The 14646-nt window shown below is 39.2% G+C and overlaps 1 protein-coding gene across 2 annotated transcripts in view; it reads left to right on the top strand.

The window, feature by feature from the left end:
* LAPTM5 (lysosomal protein transmembrane 5) overlaps positions 1 to 14646 on the top strand; it is a 186186-nt gene that overhangs the window by 57370 nt on the left and 114170 nt on the right. For both annotated transcript variants that reach the window (XM_069756797.1, XM_069756798.1), the window contains exons 3-4: positions 928 to 1001; positions 10502 to 10630. In XM_069756797.1, coding sequence (XP_069612898.1) covers positions 928 to 1001; positions 10502 to 10630 — 203 coding nt within the window. The remainder of the gene's footprint in view (positions 1 to 927; positions 1002 to 10501; positions 10631 to 14646) is intronic.

Here is a 14646-nt window from a genome sequence, read left to right as displayed (position 1 = left end):
CACGGGGGGAGCGGACAAGAGCACGGGGGGGAGCGGAGCACTGGACGGAGGGGAGCCGGAGCAGTGTACCGGCCAGATCGGAGGGCTGGGGGGGCGATCGGTGGGGTTGGGGCACATTAGTATTTCCAGCCATGGCCGATGATATTTCAGCATCGGCCATGGCTGGATTGTAATATTTCACCCGTTATAATAGGTGAAATATTACAAATCGCTCTGATTGGCAGTTTCACTTTCAACAGCCAATCAGAGCGATCGTAGCCACGAGGGGGTGAAGCCACCCCCCCTGGGCTAAACTACCACTCCCCCTGTCCCTGCAGATCGGGTGAAATGGGAGTTAACCCTTTCACCCGATCTGCAGGGACGCGATCTTTCCATGACGCCACATAGGCGTCATGGGTCGGAATGGCACCGACTTTCATGACGCCTACGTGGCGTCATGGGTCGGGAAGGGGTTAAATGAGAAAGACAGTCAATGAAAGGCAGTAAAGAGAGTGGGAAAAGTAAATGAACACCATAAATGAAGAGCTGTAATTAGGGAATGAATTGGCATGCACATTATAATGATTACTGGAACGCGCATTACAGGCAATAATTCATCCGTTATTCCCTTATGTGTTTAATACTAACAACTATACTTACTACAAATTCTATGTGAACAACTGATTTTACCAAATCTATAATATCTGGGTTAAAGGAAAATAAGGAACAAATACAAGAACAAATCAAAGTCTGTTTAGCCACATTCACTCATTCACTTTCTTTTAAATTGTATTCAATTATTATTCAGTTTCTTTAGAATTTTAATTAACTTCATCCTACTAACACAATTATGTTGATGATTATAATTATGACAAATGAACTACCGTAGTTATTTCTAAAGCTATGTCAGTAGAATGAAATATAACATTTTTTTCTATTTTTCAACAGATACAGTTTCAAGTTACCTCCTTCTAGTAGCCCTGTTTCTGATCAGCCTCTCATTACTGACTGGTGCGATAAGTGTAAGTGGCCTGCCTAGTTTGAGCCATGTTTATGAATTTATAAGTCTTTAACAGTAATGAAGCAAGTCAGAACATAGACATGTGAGGTGCCATGGCTAATACTTTCTTTGAGGCGTTATCATTGGTTATGTTATCAATCTAAAAAATGCAGAAATAATAACATAGCCATAGACTCAAACACAGAAAATTGAGAGAATAACAATATTGTAATGATTAATCATAATGCAATATATAGGAATGGAACATACTGTATATGCAAACATAATCATGTAGAATACATGTAGCATTTATAGAAAGTAAACTGCAATGCATGAAATGCATAAGGTGCACATGCTTCTGCATGAGAATTAGATGAGTGATGAAAGTATTTAGGAGGACCAAGTCAAAGGAATGAACACTTGAATTTATTCGCTCATCTCCACATCTGTTCCTTCAAACAATTCTAGTAACTGCTCATTACACTAGCTTAAATCGACTACTAGAAACAAAACTTTAATAAGTCTTACTGCATTTAAATAATCGATACACAATTTTAATAAATCATGGAACTCCTTTAGGCTGTTTTCACACTATCGCTCTGATAGTTATTATCCTGTTCTTTATTCAGATTAGAATAGCTTAACTAATAGCACTAATAGATTTATTACATGATGAACTTTGTTGGCATGAGACAAACCTCATTGACTTATAATGGTGTCTGGTTTCTGTTAAAGCGTTCATTATTTTATCTGAAAAATAGCACAGATGATTTCTCATCAATAAAACCATGTGTACAGGGTGGGCCATGTATATGGATACACCTAAATAAATGGGAATGGTTGGTGATATCAACTTCCTGTGTGGAGCAAATTAGTATATGAGGGGGAAAACTTTTCAAGATGGGTGGTGACCATGGCAGCCATTTTGAAATCGGAAAAGAGAAACTTGTAAATAACTCATGAAAGAATAAAGTTATGTTAAAAGCAAGCATGCCATTGTTTTTCTTGTGAAATTCTCAATAAGTTTGATGTGTCACATGACTCTCTTCCAATTGGAAAAAATAAACTTGGATCCAAAATGGTGGAATTCAAAATGGTCACCATGGTCACCACCCATCTTGAAAAGTTTTCCCCCTCCCATATACTAATCTACCACAGACAGGATGTTGATATCGCCAACCAATCCCATTTAATTTAGGTGAATCCATATACATGGCCCACCCTCTAGTATGTAGGATACACCTTAAAGGGAGTCTTTGACACATGTGCAGTAGTGATGTTGCAGGTATAGCACGGGGCCAATGTAGCAAGTCAGTGGTCTCAGGGGATTAGCTATCTAGTTCAGATGTTAGATCCAGTTGGAGATTTTTTGAAAAGGTCATGATCCCAGAGGTCCAATTGAATTTTCAGTTTGGTAGGCTTCTGAGCTGTAATCTCCCAACATTCTGAGTTGAGTCAATGACAACTTTTTAAGCAAGATAAACATACATATACTTATCAAGAAGGCTAGAAGATTTTACTGCTCCTCCTATGTAATGTATTTCTAATATGTAAATGATGCACATGCATACTGAGACCAATTTATTCCAACCTATAGAAAATATAGAAAATATTGCAACTTAGTTGTGTGATGTGCATCAGTTCCCAATGTACATTGTACCACACTTCACCAATGTCTTTTTTTCATCCAAATCCAATGAATTATAGCTGCAAATCATAGAGTGAAAACTATATAATTTAAACTGCATTAATAATTAATTTATTTTCCAGACTATGATGTAGAGTATTAATATACAGTATATTTATATATATTGTATATCTACACCGTGTTCCATATTATTATGCAAATTGGATTTAAGTGTCATAAAGATTTAATTCTTTTGTTTTTCAAATAAACTCATGGATGGTATTGTGTCTCAGGGCTCAATGGATCACTGAAATCAATCTTAAACACATGTGATTATTAGTTTTCCAGGTGATTCTAGTTTAAGGAAAACTACTGAAAAATGATGTTCCACATTATTAAGCAGGCAACAGTTTTCAAGTTACATGGGAAAGAAAAAGGATCTCTCTGCTGCAGAAAAGCATCAAATAGTGCAATGCCTTGGTCAAATGAAAACATTAGATATTTCCCGAACACTTAAGTGTGATCACCGTACTGTTACGAGATTTGTGGCTGATTCTGAGCACAAATGTGTTCGTGCTGATAAAGGCATAATGAGGAAGGTTTCTGCCTGGCAAGATCATCGGATTAAGAGAGCAGCTGCTAAAAAGCCATTACAAATCAGCAAACAGATATTTGAAGCTGCAGGTGCCTCTGGAGTCCCTCAAACCTTAAGGTGTAGGAGCCTTTAAAGGCTTGCTGTGGTTCATAAACCTACTATTCGGCCATCCCTAAACAGTGTTTACAAGGAGAAACGGTTGCAGTGGGCCCAGACATACTTGAAGACTAATTTTCAAACCGTCTTGTTTACTGATGAGTGTCGAGCAACCCTGGATGGTCCAGATGGATGGAGTAGTGGATTGTTGGTGGATGGCCACCATGTCCCAACAAGGCTGCGACATCAGCAAGGAGGTGGAGGAGTCATGTTTTGGGCTGGAATCATGGGGAAACAGCTGGTAGGGCCCTTTAAGGTTCCTGAATGACCTCTGCAAAAGTACAGTGGTGGCCAAAAGTATTGACACCCCTGCAATTCTGTCAGGTAATACTTAGTTTCTTCTTGAAAATGATTGCAAACACAAATTCTTTGGTATTACTATTTTCATTTAATTTGTCTTAAATGAAAGAACACAAAAGAGACTGAAGCAAAAAGCAAAACATTGATCATTTCACACAAAACTTCAAAAATGGGCCAGACAAAAGTATTGGCACCCTCAGCCTAATACTTGGTTGCACAACCTTTAGCCAAAATAACTGCGACCAACCGCTTCCGGTAACCATCAAGAGTTTCTTACAATGCTCTGCTGGAATTTTAGACCATTCTTCTTTCCCAAACTGCTCCAGGTCCCTGATATTTGAAGGGTGCCTTCTCCAAACTGCTATTTTTAGATCTCTCCACAGGTGTTCTATGGGATTCAGGTCTGGACTCATTGCTGGCCACCTTAGAAGTCTCCAGTGCTTTCTCTCAAACCATTTTCTTGTGCTTTTTGAATTGTGTTTTGGGTCATTGTCCTGCTGGAAGACCCATGGCCTCTGAGGGAGACCCAGCATTCTCACACTGGGCCCTACATTATGCTGCAAAATTTGTTGGTAGTCTTCAGACTTCATAATGCCATGCACACGGTCAAGCAGTCCAGTGCTAGAGGCAGCAAAGCAACCCAAAAACATCAGGGAATCTCGACCATGTTTGACTGTAGGGACCGTGTTCTTTTCTTTGAATGCCTCTTTTTTTCTCCTGTAAACTCTATGTTGATGCCTTTGCCCAAAAAGCTCTACTTTTGTCTCATCTGACCAGAGAACATTCTTCCAAAACGTTTTAGGCTTTTTCAGGTAAGTTTTGGCAATCTCCAGCCTGGCTTTTTTATGTCTCGGGGTAAGAAGTGAGGCCTTCCTGGGTCTCCTACCATACAGTCCCTTTTCATTCAGACGTCGGCGGATAGTACGGGTTGACAGTCACTGTTGTACCCTCGGACTGCAGGGCAGTTTGAACTAGTTTGGATGTTAGTCGAGGTTCTTTATCCAACATCCGCACAATCTTGCGTTGAAATCTCTTGTCAATTTTTCTTTTCAGTCCACATCTAGGGAGGTTAGCCACAGTGCCATGGGCTTTAAACTTCTTGATGACACTGCGCACGGTAGACATAGGAACATTCAGGTCTTTGGAGATGGACTTGTAGCCTTGAAATTGCTCATGTTTCATCACAATTTGGTTTCTCAACTCCTCAGACAGTTCTTTGGTCTTCTTTCTTTTCTCCATGCTCACTGTGGTACACACAAGGACACAGGACAGAGGTTGAGTCAACTTTAATCCATGTCAACTGGCTGCAAGTGTGATTTAGTTATTGCCAACACCTGTTAGATGCCACAGGTAAGTTACAGGTGCAATTAATTACACAAATTAGGGCAGCACAGTGGCTCGGTGGATAGCACTGCAGCCTTGCAGCACTGAAGTCCTGGGTTCAAACCCCACCAAGGACAACAGCTGCAAAGAGTTTGTATGTTCTCTCTGTGCTTGCGTGGGTTTCCTCCGGGCACTCCGGTTTCCTCCCACATTCCAAAGACATACTGATAGGGAATTTAGATTGTGAGCCCCAATCGGGGACAGCGATGATGTGTGCAAACTGTAAAGCGCTGCGGAATATGTTAGCGCTATGTAAAAATAAAGATTATTTATTATGATTAAATTAGAGAAGCATCACATGATTTTTCGAACAGTGCCAATACTTTTGTCCACCCTTTTTTATGTTTGGTGTGGAATTATATCCAATTTGGCTTTAGGACAATTCTTTTTGTGTTTTTTCATTTAAGACAAATTAAATAAAGATAATAATACCAAACAATTTGTGTTTGCAATCATTTTCAGGAAGAAACTGAGTATTATCTGACAGAATTGCAGGTGTGTCGATACTTTTGGCCACAACTGTATATAGAGTTTCTGACTGACAAATTTCTTCCATGGTATAAAAAGCAGAAATATGCCTTCAGGATTAAAATCATCTCCATGCATGACAATGCACCATCTCATGCTGGAAATAATACCTCTGAGTCATTGGCTGCTATGGGCATAAAAGGAGATAAACTCATGGTGTGGCCACCATCTTCCCCTGACCTCAACCCTATAGAAAACCTTTAGAGTATCATCAAGCAAAAGATCTATGAGGGTGGGAGGCAGTTCACATCAAAACAGCAGCTCTGGGAGGCTATTCTGACTTCATGCAAAGAAATACAAACAGAAACTCTCAAAAAACTCACAAGTTCAATGGATGCAAGAATTGTGAAGGTGATATCAAAGAAGGGGTCCTATGTTAACATGTAACTTGGCCTGTTAGGATGTTTTGGAGTTAAATAGCTTTTTTGTTCAGTGAATGTGACCTCCTAATGCTGAAAATTCAACAAATGAGCATTTTCATTTCTTTAAAACATATCAAATGTATAGAAATTCTACTGTGCCTAATAATTTGGAACATTTATAACAATAATTTGCATTTTGAGGTTTTATCCATTTTGGAGATTAAACTGTTATCATTGGGATGTTTCTTTAATAAAATTCGATGTATACTCTAACAGGTGATGACTTTTATTAGACTGACTGTCATTTGCACCGACCATTTAGGAAAATCCGAGAAGAATATCATTTGCATAATAATTTGGAACATAGTGTATATATATATAGCACTGTATATACTGTAATATAGTGTATATAAAGTAAGAATGCTTTAAAAAATAAAGTGGTAATAGTTTATTTTCAACTATAAACAAAATGTAAAGTGAATGACCAAAAAAGAAATATAAATAAAGTCAATATTTGGCACCTTTTTTCTTCAAAACAGCATCAAGTATCAATTCAGTTCTTGAAGTAATAAGTTTGGGAGGTTGTTCCAAACATCTTGGAGAAATAAGCACAGATCTTCTGCAGATGTTAGCTTTCACAAATCTTTCTGTCTCTTCATGTAATCCCACATTAACTTGATATTGAGATCAAGGCTCTTAGGGGGCCATATCAAGACTTCCAGGACTCCTTGTTTTTCTTGATGCTGAAGATAGTTCTAATGACATTTGATGTATGTTTGGTGTTTTTGGTCTGCTGCAGAATACATTTGTAGAAAATGCCTGATAATATTGCATGACAGATAAGCATCTGCATTTCTTACCATTGAGGAAACCATTAATCTTGACCAAATCTCCAACTCCATTAGTTGAAATGTAGTTCAAAGCTTGCGGGAAACCTCCACGATGCTTCACTGTTGCCTGATGAAGGAAACCGTGTTCTTTCTGAAACTAGTTGGAAGGTATTGGCCCCAAGTATACCACGTGACCGCTGATGTCACGGAAGGTCCTGCAGCAATTGCAGACCGAGTGAATCTGTATTACACAACTGCACGCTAGCGCAACGTGGGAACCAGGAGCAGTGGAGCGTCTGTCACCAGCCGGGGCAGCGCTTAGGAAGATTGACACACAGAAGCCCGCTGCAACCAGACGGCTTTTCCGCTCTCATTACAACTGTCACGCCACTCAGTGAGCTATTCCAGAGCTACGGATGCCTATTCAGCAGTAAAGTAAAACTACTGGACTTTTTACTCATTATTAAGGCACATTTGTGGCATGATTTAGAATCACTGTTCTGAGTGGTTAATCATCTGAGGGGTTTGGATTTTTGATACTTTAGGGATACTCTTTGCGCAAATAATTATACATTTATATATACAATCTTTTTTAACAGCTTTGAGTGGTGTGTTGTTCTGTTTTTTTTCAGCAAGTATCCCTATGTTCTTCATTTTTCCTCACTCCTCCTTTTTGTTTAATTTGATAGCATTATTAACAACTCTCTAGCCATTCAGTGAAAAAAAAAATGCTTTTGATTGCAGCCAAATGTTGGGTTGTCATTATGATTTAAAAAGAGAAAACACAGTAGTTTGACAATAACTGGCTTCACCCAACCACTAACCATGAGTGAACCATGAGTGAAGAAAAAGTTTTGGTCTTATGATTCATATTCTCTGAAAAAAGGCCAAGAAAGCAAAAATTCTGCTGGGGTATGTAAACTTTTGAGCACAAATGTAAGTAAGATGTGTCTTTCATCGTCTGTTCTAAGTTTCTTTGAACAACCACTGCATCTATGGTCCAAAACATTGTCCATTTCTTGGGGTCTTCAAGGCTGAAAATTACTGGCAGATTTTTATCTTCTATGCAATAACCTCAGGGAGGCATCTGAATGGCTCCAAATTTATTCTGAAGCAGAACAACGACTTTAAACATACAGCCAATGTAATTAAGAATTATTTTAAGCATTTAAAAAACAGAGTATTAGAAGTGATTTGGCCATCACAGCGCCCTGATCTCAACAGCATCAAGTCTCACCTGGATTACATGACGAAACAGAGAGCTTGAATCCAAAGTCTTGAGTGGAGAATAAAATGAAGCACTATCCTCTTCAATGATCAGTCCTGCTTTTGTCTTAGATGTAATGATAGCCAGACTCTGCTTTGGAGACCACATGGGCAATGCTATAAAGAGGCCTTCATGAAGGAATTTCACAGTAGTCCTACTCCCATGATTATGGTGTGTGGTAGCTTTTCGCTCCCTCATTCCCAGAGCCATAACTTTTTTATTTTTCCGTCAATATGGCCATGTGAGGGCTTATTTTTTGCGGGACGAGTTGTACTTTTGAATGACACCATTGGATTTACCATGTTGCGTACTGGAAAACTGGAAAAAATTTCAAGTGCGGTCAAATTGCAAAAAAAGTGCAATCCCACACTTGTTTTTGTTTTTTTGCTAGGTTCACTAAATGCAAAAACTGACCTACCATTATGATTCTCAACGTCATTATGAACTCATAGACACCAAACATGTCTAGGTTCTTTTTTTTCTAAGTGGTGAAAAAAAATTCCAAAATTTGCAAAAAAAAATAAAAAATTGGGCAATTTTTTGAGACCTTTGGCGTCTCTATTTTTCATGATCTAGGGATGGGTGAGGGCTTATTTTTTGTGTGCTGAGCTGACATTTTTAATGATACCATTTTGGTGCAGATACGTTCCTTTGATCGCCCATTATTGCATTTTAATGCAATGTCGCGGTAAGCAAAAAAACGTAATTCTGGTGTTTTGAATTTGTTTTCTTTTATTGATATATCGGGCGATATTGAATGCAGCGGTACCAAATATGTGTATGTTTGAATTTTTTAATTGTTTTATTTTGAATGGGGCGAAGGGGGGGTGATTTCAACTTTTATATTTTTTCATTTTTTTCTATTTTTTAAAGCATTTTTTTTTTACTTTTGCCATGCTTCAATAGTCCCCATGGGAGACTAGAAGCTGGCATAGCCTTATCGGCTCTGCTACATAGGAGCGATGCTCAAATCGCTCCTATGTAGCAGATTTACTGCATTGCTATGAGCGCCAACCACAGGGTGGCGCTCACAGCAATCTGGCATCAACAACCATAGAGGTCTTCATAAGACCTCTGGTTGTTATGCCAATGCACCAATGACCCACGATCACGTGACGGGGTCACAAGTGTGCGCATTTCCAGCCCAATGGCCGGAAGTGCTTATTAAATGCTGCTGTCAGTGTTGACATGTTCCGGCTTTGATGCAGATTCACCGCTGGAGCCCACATCAAAGCAGGGGATCTGCCATTGGAACATACTATTCTGTCCAATGGCAGAAAGGGGTACTGTCTGGACCTCTCTGGCCATTATTCCAAGTGCATTGACAGCTTGTCATAACATTGATTTGGTGGTGGAAGCAGTGATGCAGTAATTTCTCTAAAGTGTCCCAGGAGCCATTAGGCAACACAACCTCAGTTCACATGTTGCTCTTGAACTGTGAGCAGTTTGCATGGCTTAAACAGGCTGCAATGGCCTGCAGCATCTCCTGACTTGTCTAATGAGCACATCTGAGGCATCATTTGATGGCAGTTGCAAAGGGAGCTGCCAACAGTGGATCTTGAAGATTTGTGTGCCCAAATGCATTCAGCGTTGCAAATAAATCCCCAGAGAGACAATAATAACCTAAATGATAGCATATTAAGGTGTATAAGCGAGTGCGTATTTCTGTGTATGGCACTCATATTCGGTACTGAATAAATTGTGACATTTTCAAAATCTTTGTTTCCATTTTTCATCATTTGCATATCATTAACACATGTATTGATTTCCTGATTTTCACATATACATGACTTTTCTTGGTTTTTCAATTTCGATGTTATACATATATATCAAAAAGTGTATATTAAAAATTACTTAAAGGGGTCGTCCCAAGAACAAAGTACAAATCAATAGTTCTTGGAATAATAATAAGCTAGTGGAGAAAGCATAAGTCTCTTATGATAAGTAAGTATATACATGAAACAACAGGGACTCGCAACAATTGTTTTCTGAGTGAACTCATTTGCCTGTCCATTTTATCATAAGAGCAAGTGTCACCTGTCACCAGTCCTGTGAGCTCATCATAAGTCATGTCAGTGATATATAAGCTCCGCAGCCACTGGAGCTCCTATATAACTGACTTGATTTATGATGAGCTCTGTGGGCTGTAGATGTGGCAAAAACGCTCACGTCTGTGGTAAAACCGGCATGAAAATGTGTTACCTAAGAAAGCAGAAGCTGTGAGCCCCTGATTATTTCAGCACAGGAATATTTTTAACACATCCAATAGTAAAACTTATTATTATTGATTGAAATGTACTTTCTTAATGGAACAACCCATTTAAGAATTTTATAAATTTTAATTCTTTATCTTTAAGTATAAAAATGAAAAAGTATTGCAATAGTAAATAGTAGTGAAATATTAAAACACAAGTGGCTACATTATTATAATGTTTTTGTTCACTTTATAATTGAGGTCTTCTTTTATGTTCTAGAATCGAGGAACTCTTGTTATGCCATTTTTGGCTTTACAGTCAATGGATTTCCTTCTGAGTTTTCTAATGTTCTTTACCAATTATAGTGATATACCTTCTAGCTATGAAACTTTCATGCAAAACAACATGGTGAGTCAACGTTATTAAGATATTATATACCTATTGAAAGGGAATCTGTCAGTAGGATAAACCCCTCCTAAGCCATGTAAGTGGGCATGTAGGTCATAAGATGAAAAAAATGATGTAATTATATCTGCGATCAGAAATTTTATTCCAGAGAAATCTACATTTTTTTCTTAGTATGTAAATGAGTTGTGTAAATCTATGAGCCAGCCATAGAGCTGCACCAGAATCTGCCAGAGCTTGCTTTAAGTGAAAGGAGGCATTACCAATGCAAGACATGTCACTAAAGGTACCGTCACACTCAGCAACTTTGCAACGAGAGCGACAACGATCCGTGACGTTGCAGCGTCCTGGATAGCGATCTCGTTGTGTTTGACACGCAGCAGCGATCTGGATCCCGCTGTGACATCGCTGGTCTGAGCTAGAAGTCCGGAACTTTATTTGGTCGTCAGGTCGGCGTGTATAGTCATGTTTGACAGCAAAAGCAACGATGCCAAGTGAGTCGCCGTTACGTCACTGGATCGCTCCTGCATCGTTCAGCTGTTGCCATGTTTGACGTCTCCTAGCGACCTAAACAGCGACGCTGCAGCGATCGGCTCGTTGTCTATATCGCTGCAGCGTCGCTGAGTGTGACGGTACCTTTAGGCCCCCTTCATGAGTCCACTTAAACCATGTAGTTTTCTGTTGGCCATCTGTGTGTACCATATGTGTGCGATTTGTGGGTACATGTGTGCCGTCTGTGTGACACGTACAGGAATAGAAGTTAGAATAGAAATTACAGATTTTTATGTGTTAAAGATGTGCAAAAATATATATAGATATATAGATAACAGATAAATAATAAGATATCAGTGAGGTATGAGTGCCTTGTGTGTTGCTTGCTGTTCAGTTATTAACCTAATAAATAAATGAAAAAAATGATGTGGGTCCCCCCAATGTTTCTATTTATTGGGGCCTTCCCAGCCTGAAAATACCATCCTGCAGCCACCCCATAAGAGGAACATCACATGCAATGCTCCAATTCTAACCCTGGTTAAGAAAAAAGGAAACACACACTAAAAATACTTTATTTAAATAAACACTCTGAGACACTTTTCCTGGTTCACCAGGTTATTAACCTCTTTACCCTCAGGGGTGGTTTGCACGTTAATGACCGGGCCAATTTCTACAATTCTGACCACTGTCCCTTTATGAGGTTATAACTCTGGAATGCATGAACGGATCCAGGTGATTCTGACAATGTTTTCTCATGACATATTGTAATTCATGATAGCTGTAAAATTTCTTTGATATTGCTTGCGTTTATTTGTGAAAAAGCAAACATGTGGTGAAAAATGTGAAGATTTCGCAATTTTCCAACTTTGAATTTTCATGCCCTTACATCACAGAGATATCTTACACAAAATACTTAATAAGTAACATTTGCCACATGTCTACTTTACATCAGTACAATTTTGGAACCAAATTTTTTTTTTGTTAGGGAGTTATAAGGGTTAAAATTGACCAGCGATTTCTCAATTTTACAACACCATTTTCTTTTAGGGATCACATTTGAAGTCACTTTGAGGGGCCTATATGATAGAAAAAACCCTAAATGACACTATTCTAAAAACAGAACTACTCAAGGTGCTCAAAACCACATTTAAAAAATGTATTTACCTTTCAGGTGCTTCACAGGAATTTTTGGAATGTTTAAAAAAATGAACATTTAACTTTTTTCACAAAAAAATTACTTCAGATCCAATTTGTTTTATTTTACCTAGGGTAATAGGAGAAATTGGACTACCCCTAAAGTTGTACAATTTGTCCTGAGAACACCAATACCCTAAATGTAGGGGTTAAACCACTGTTTGGGCGCATGGCAGAGCTTGGAAGTGAAGGAGCGCCATTTGACTTTTCAATGCAAAATTGGCTGGAATAGAGATCGGACGCCATGTCGCGTTTGGAGAGCAACTGATGTGCCTAAACAGTGGAAACTCCCCACAAGTGACACCAATTAGGAAAGTAGACCCCCTAAGAAACTTATCTAGATGTGTGGTGAGCACTTTGAACCCCCAAGTGCTTCACAGAAGGTTATATTGTAGAGCCGTAAAAATACAATATTTTTTTCACAAAAATGATCTTTTTACCTCTAATTTTTTATTTTCCCAAGGGTAACAGGAGAAAGTTGACCTGAAAACTTGTTGGGCAATTTGTCCTGAGTATGCTGATACCCCATATATGGGGTAAACCACTGTTGGGGCGCATGGCAAAGCTCAGAAGGGAAGGAGTGCCGTTTGACTTTTTCAAAGCAGAATTGGCTGGAATTGAGAAAAGACGCCATGTCGCATTTGGAGAGCCCTTCATGTACCTAAACAGTGGAAACCCCCCCACAAGTGACCCTATTTTAGAAACTAGACGACCTAAGGAACTTATCTAGATATGTGGTGTGCACTTTCAACCCCCAATTGTTTCACTAAAGTTTATAATATAGAGCTGTGAAAATTAAAAAATAATTTTTTTCCCACAAAAATGATATTTCTCTCCCAACTTTTTAATTTCCTAAAGGTATCTGGAGAAATTGGACCCCAAAAGTTGCTGTGCAATTTCTCCTGCATATGCTAATACCCAATATGGGGGGGAAACCACTGTTTGGGTGCACGTCGGGGCTCGGAAGGGAAGGAGTGCTATTTTGGAATGCAGACTTTGATGGAATGGTCTGCGGACTTCACGTTGCATTTGCAGAGCCCCTGATGTACCTAAACAGTAGAAACCCCCCACAAGTGACCCCATATTGGAAACTAGACCCCCATGGAACTTATCTAGATGTGTTGTGAGAACTTTGAAGCTCCAAGTATTTCACTAAAGTTTATAACGCAGAGCCATGAAAATAAAAAATCATTTTTTTCGCACAAAACTGATTTTTTAGCCCCCACATTTTTATTTTCCCAAGGGTAACAGGAGAAATTGGACCACAAAACTTGTTGTCCGATTTGTCCTGAGTTCGCCGATACCCCATATGTGTGGGGAAACCACTGTTTGGGCGCACGTCGGGGCTCGGAAGAGAAGAAGTGGCGTTTTACAATGCAGACTGGTCTGCGGGCATCTCATTGCGTTTGCAGAGCCCCTGATGTGTCTAAACAGTGGAAACCCCCAATTCTAACTCCAATCCTAACCCAAACACACCCAAAATCCTAATCCCAACGCTAACCACACCCATAACCCCAACACACCCCTAACCCCAACACACCCCTAACCTCAACACACCCCTAATCCCAACACACACCTAACCCTAATCCCAACCTTAATGATAACCCTAACCACACCCCTAACCCAAACACACCCCTAACCCTAATCTCAACCCCAACACACCCCTAACCCTAATCACAACCCTACCCATAACCCTAGCCACACATCTAACCCTGACACACCCCTAACCCAACTGTAAGCATAATCCAAACCCTAACCCAAACTCTAGCCCCAACCCCAAACCTATCTTTAGCCCCAACCCTAAACCTAACTTTAGCCCCAACTCTAACCATAACTTTAGCCTCACCCCTAACTTTAGCCCGAACTCTAACCCTAACTTTAGCCCCAACGCTAACCCTCATGGGAAAATGGAAATAAACACATTTTTTTTCACTTACAAAGGCGGTGATTTAATATTTATAGCGTGTTTTTATGTTTGGCAGCTATCACACACTAAAAGATGCTTTTTATTGCAAAAAATGGTTTTTACGTCACCACCGTAACATTTTCGGGCACATGACATTTTTTGTTCGCTTTTTATTCTGATTTTTGTTAGGCAGGAAGAACAAAAACCAGCACTTCATGAATTTTTTTGGAGGGGGCAGTTATACCGTTCAGCGTTTGGTAAAATTGATAAAGAAGTTTTATTCTTCGGGTTAGTACGAATACAGTGATACCTCATTTATATAATTTTTTATGTTTTGGCACTTTTATACAATAAAAGATATATAAAAAATTATTACTTTTGCATCGCTTTATTCTGAGGGCTATAACTTTTTTGCTGATGATGCTGT

Source organism: Ranitomeya imitator, chromosome 3 (genome assembly GCF_032444005.1).
Source record: "Ranitomeya imitator isolate aRanImi1 chromosome 3, aRanImi1.pri, whole genome shotgun sequence".
Taxonomy (NCBI): domain Eukaryota; kingdom Metazoa; phylum Chordata; class Amphibia; order Anura; family Dendrobatidae; genus Ranitomeya; species Ranitomeya imitator.
This window is presented reverse-complemented; position numbering and strand designations above follow the sequence as displayed.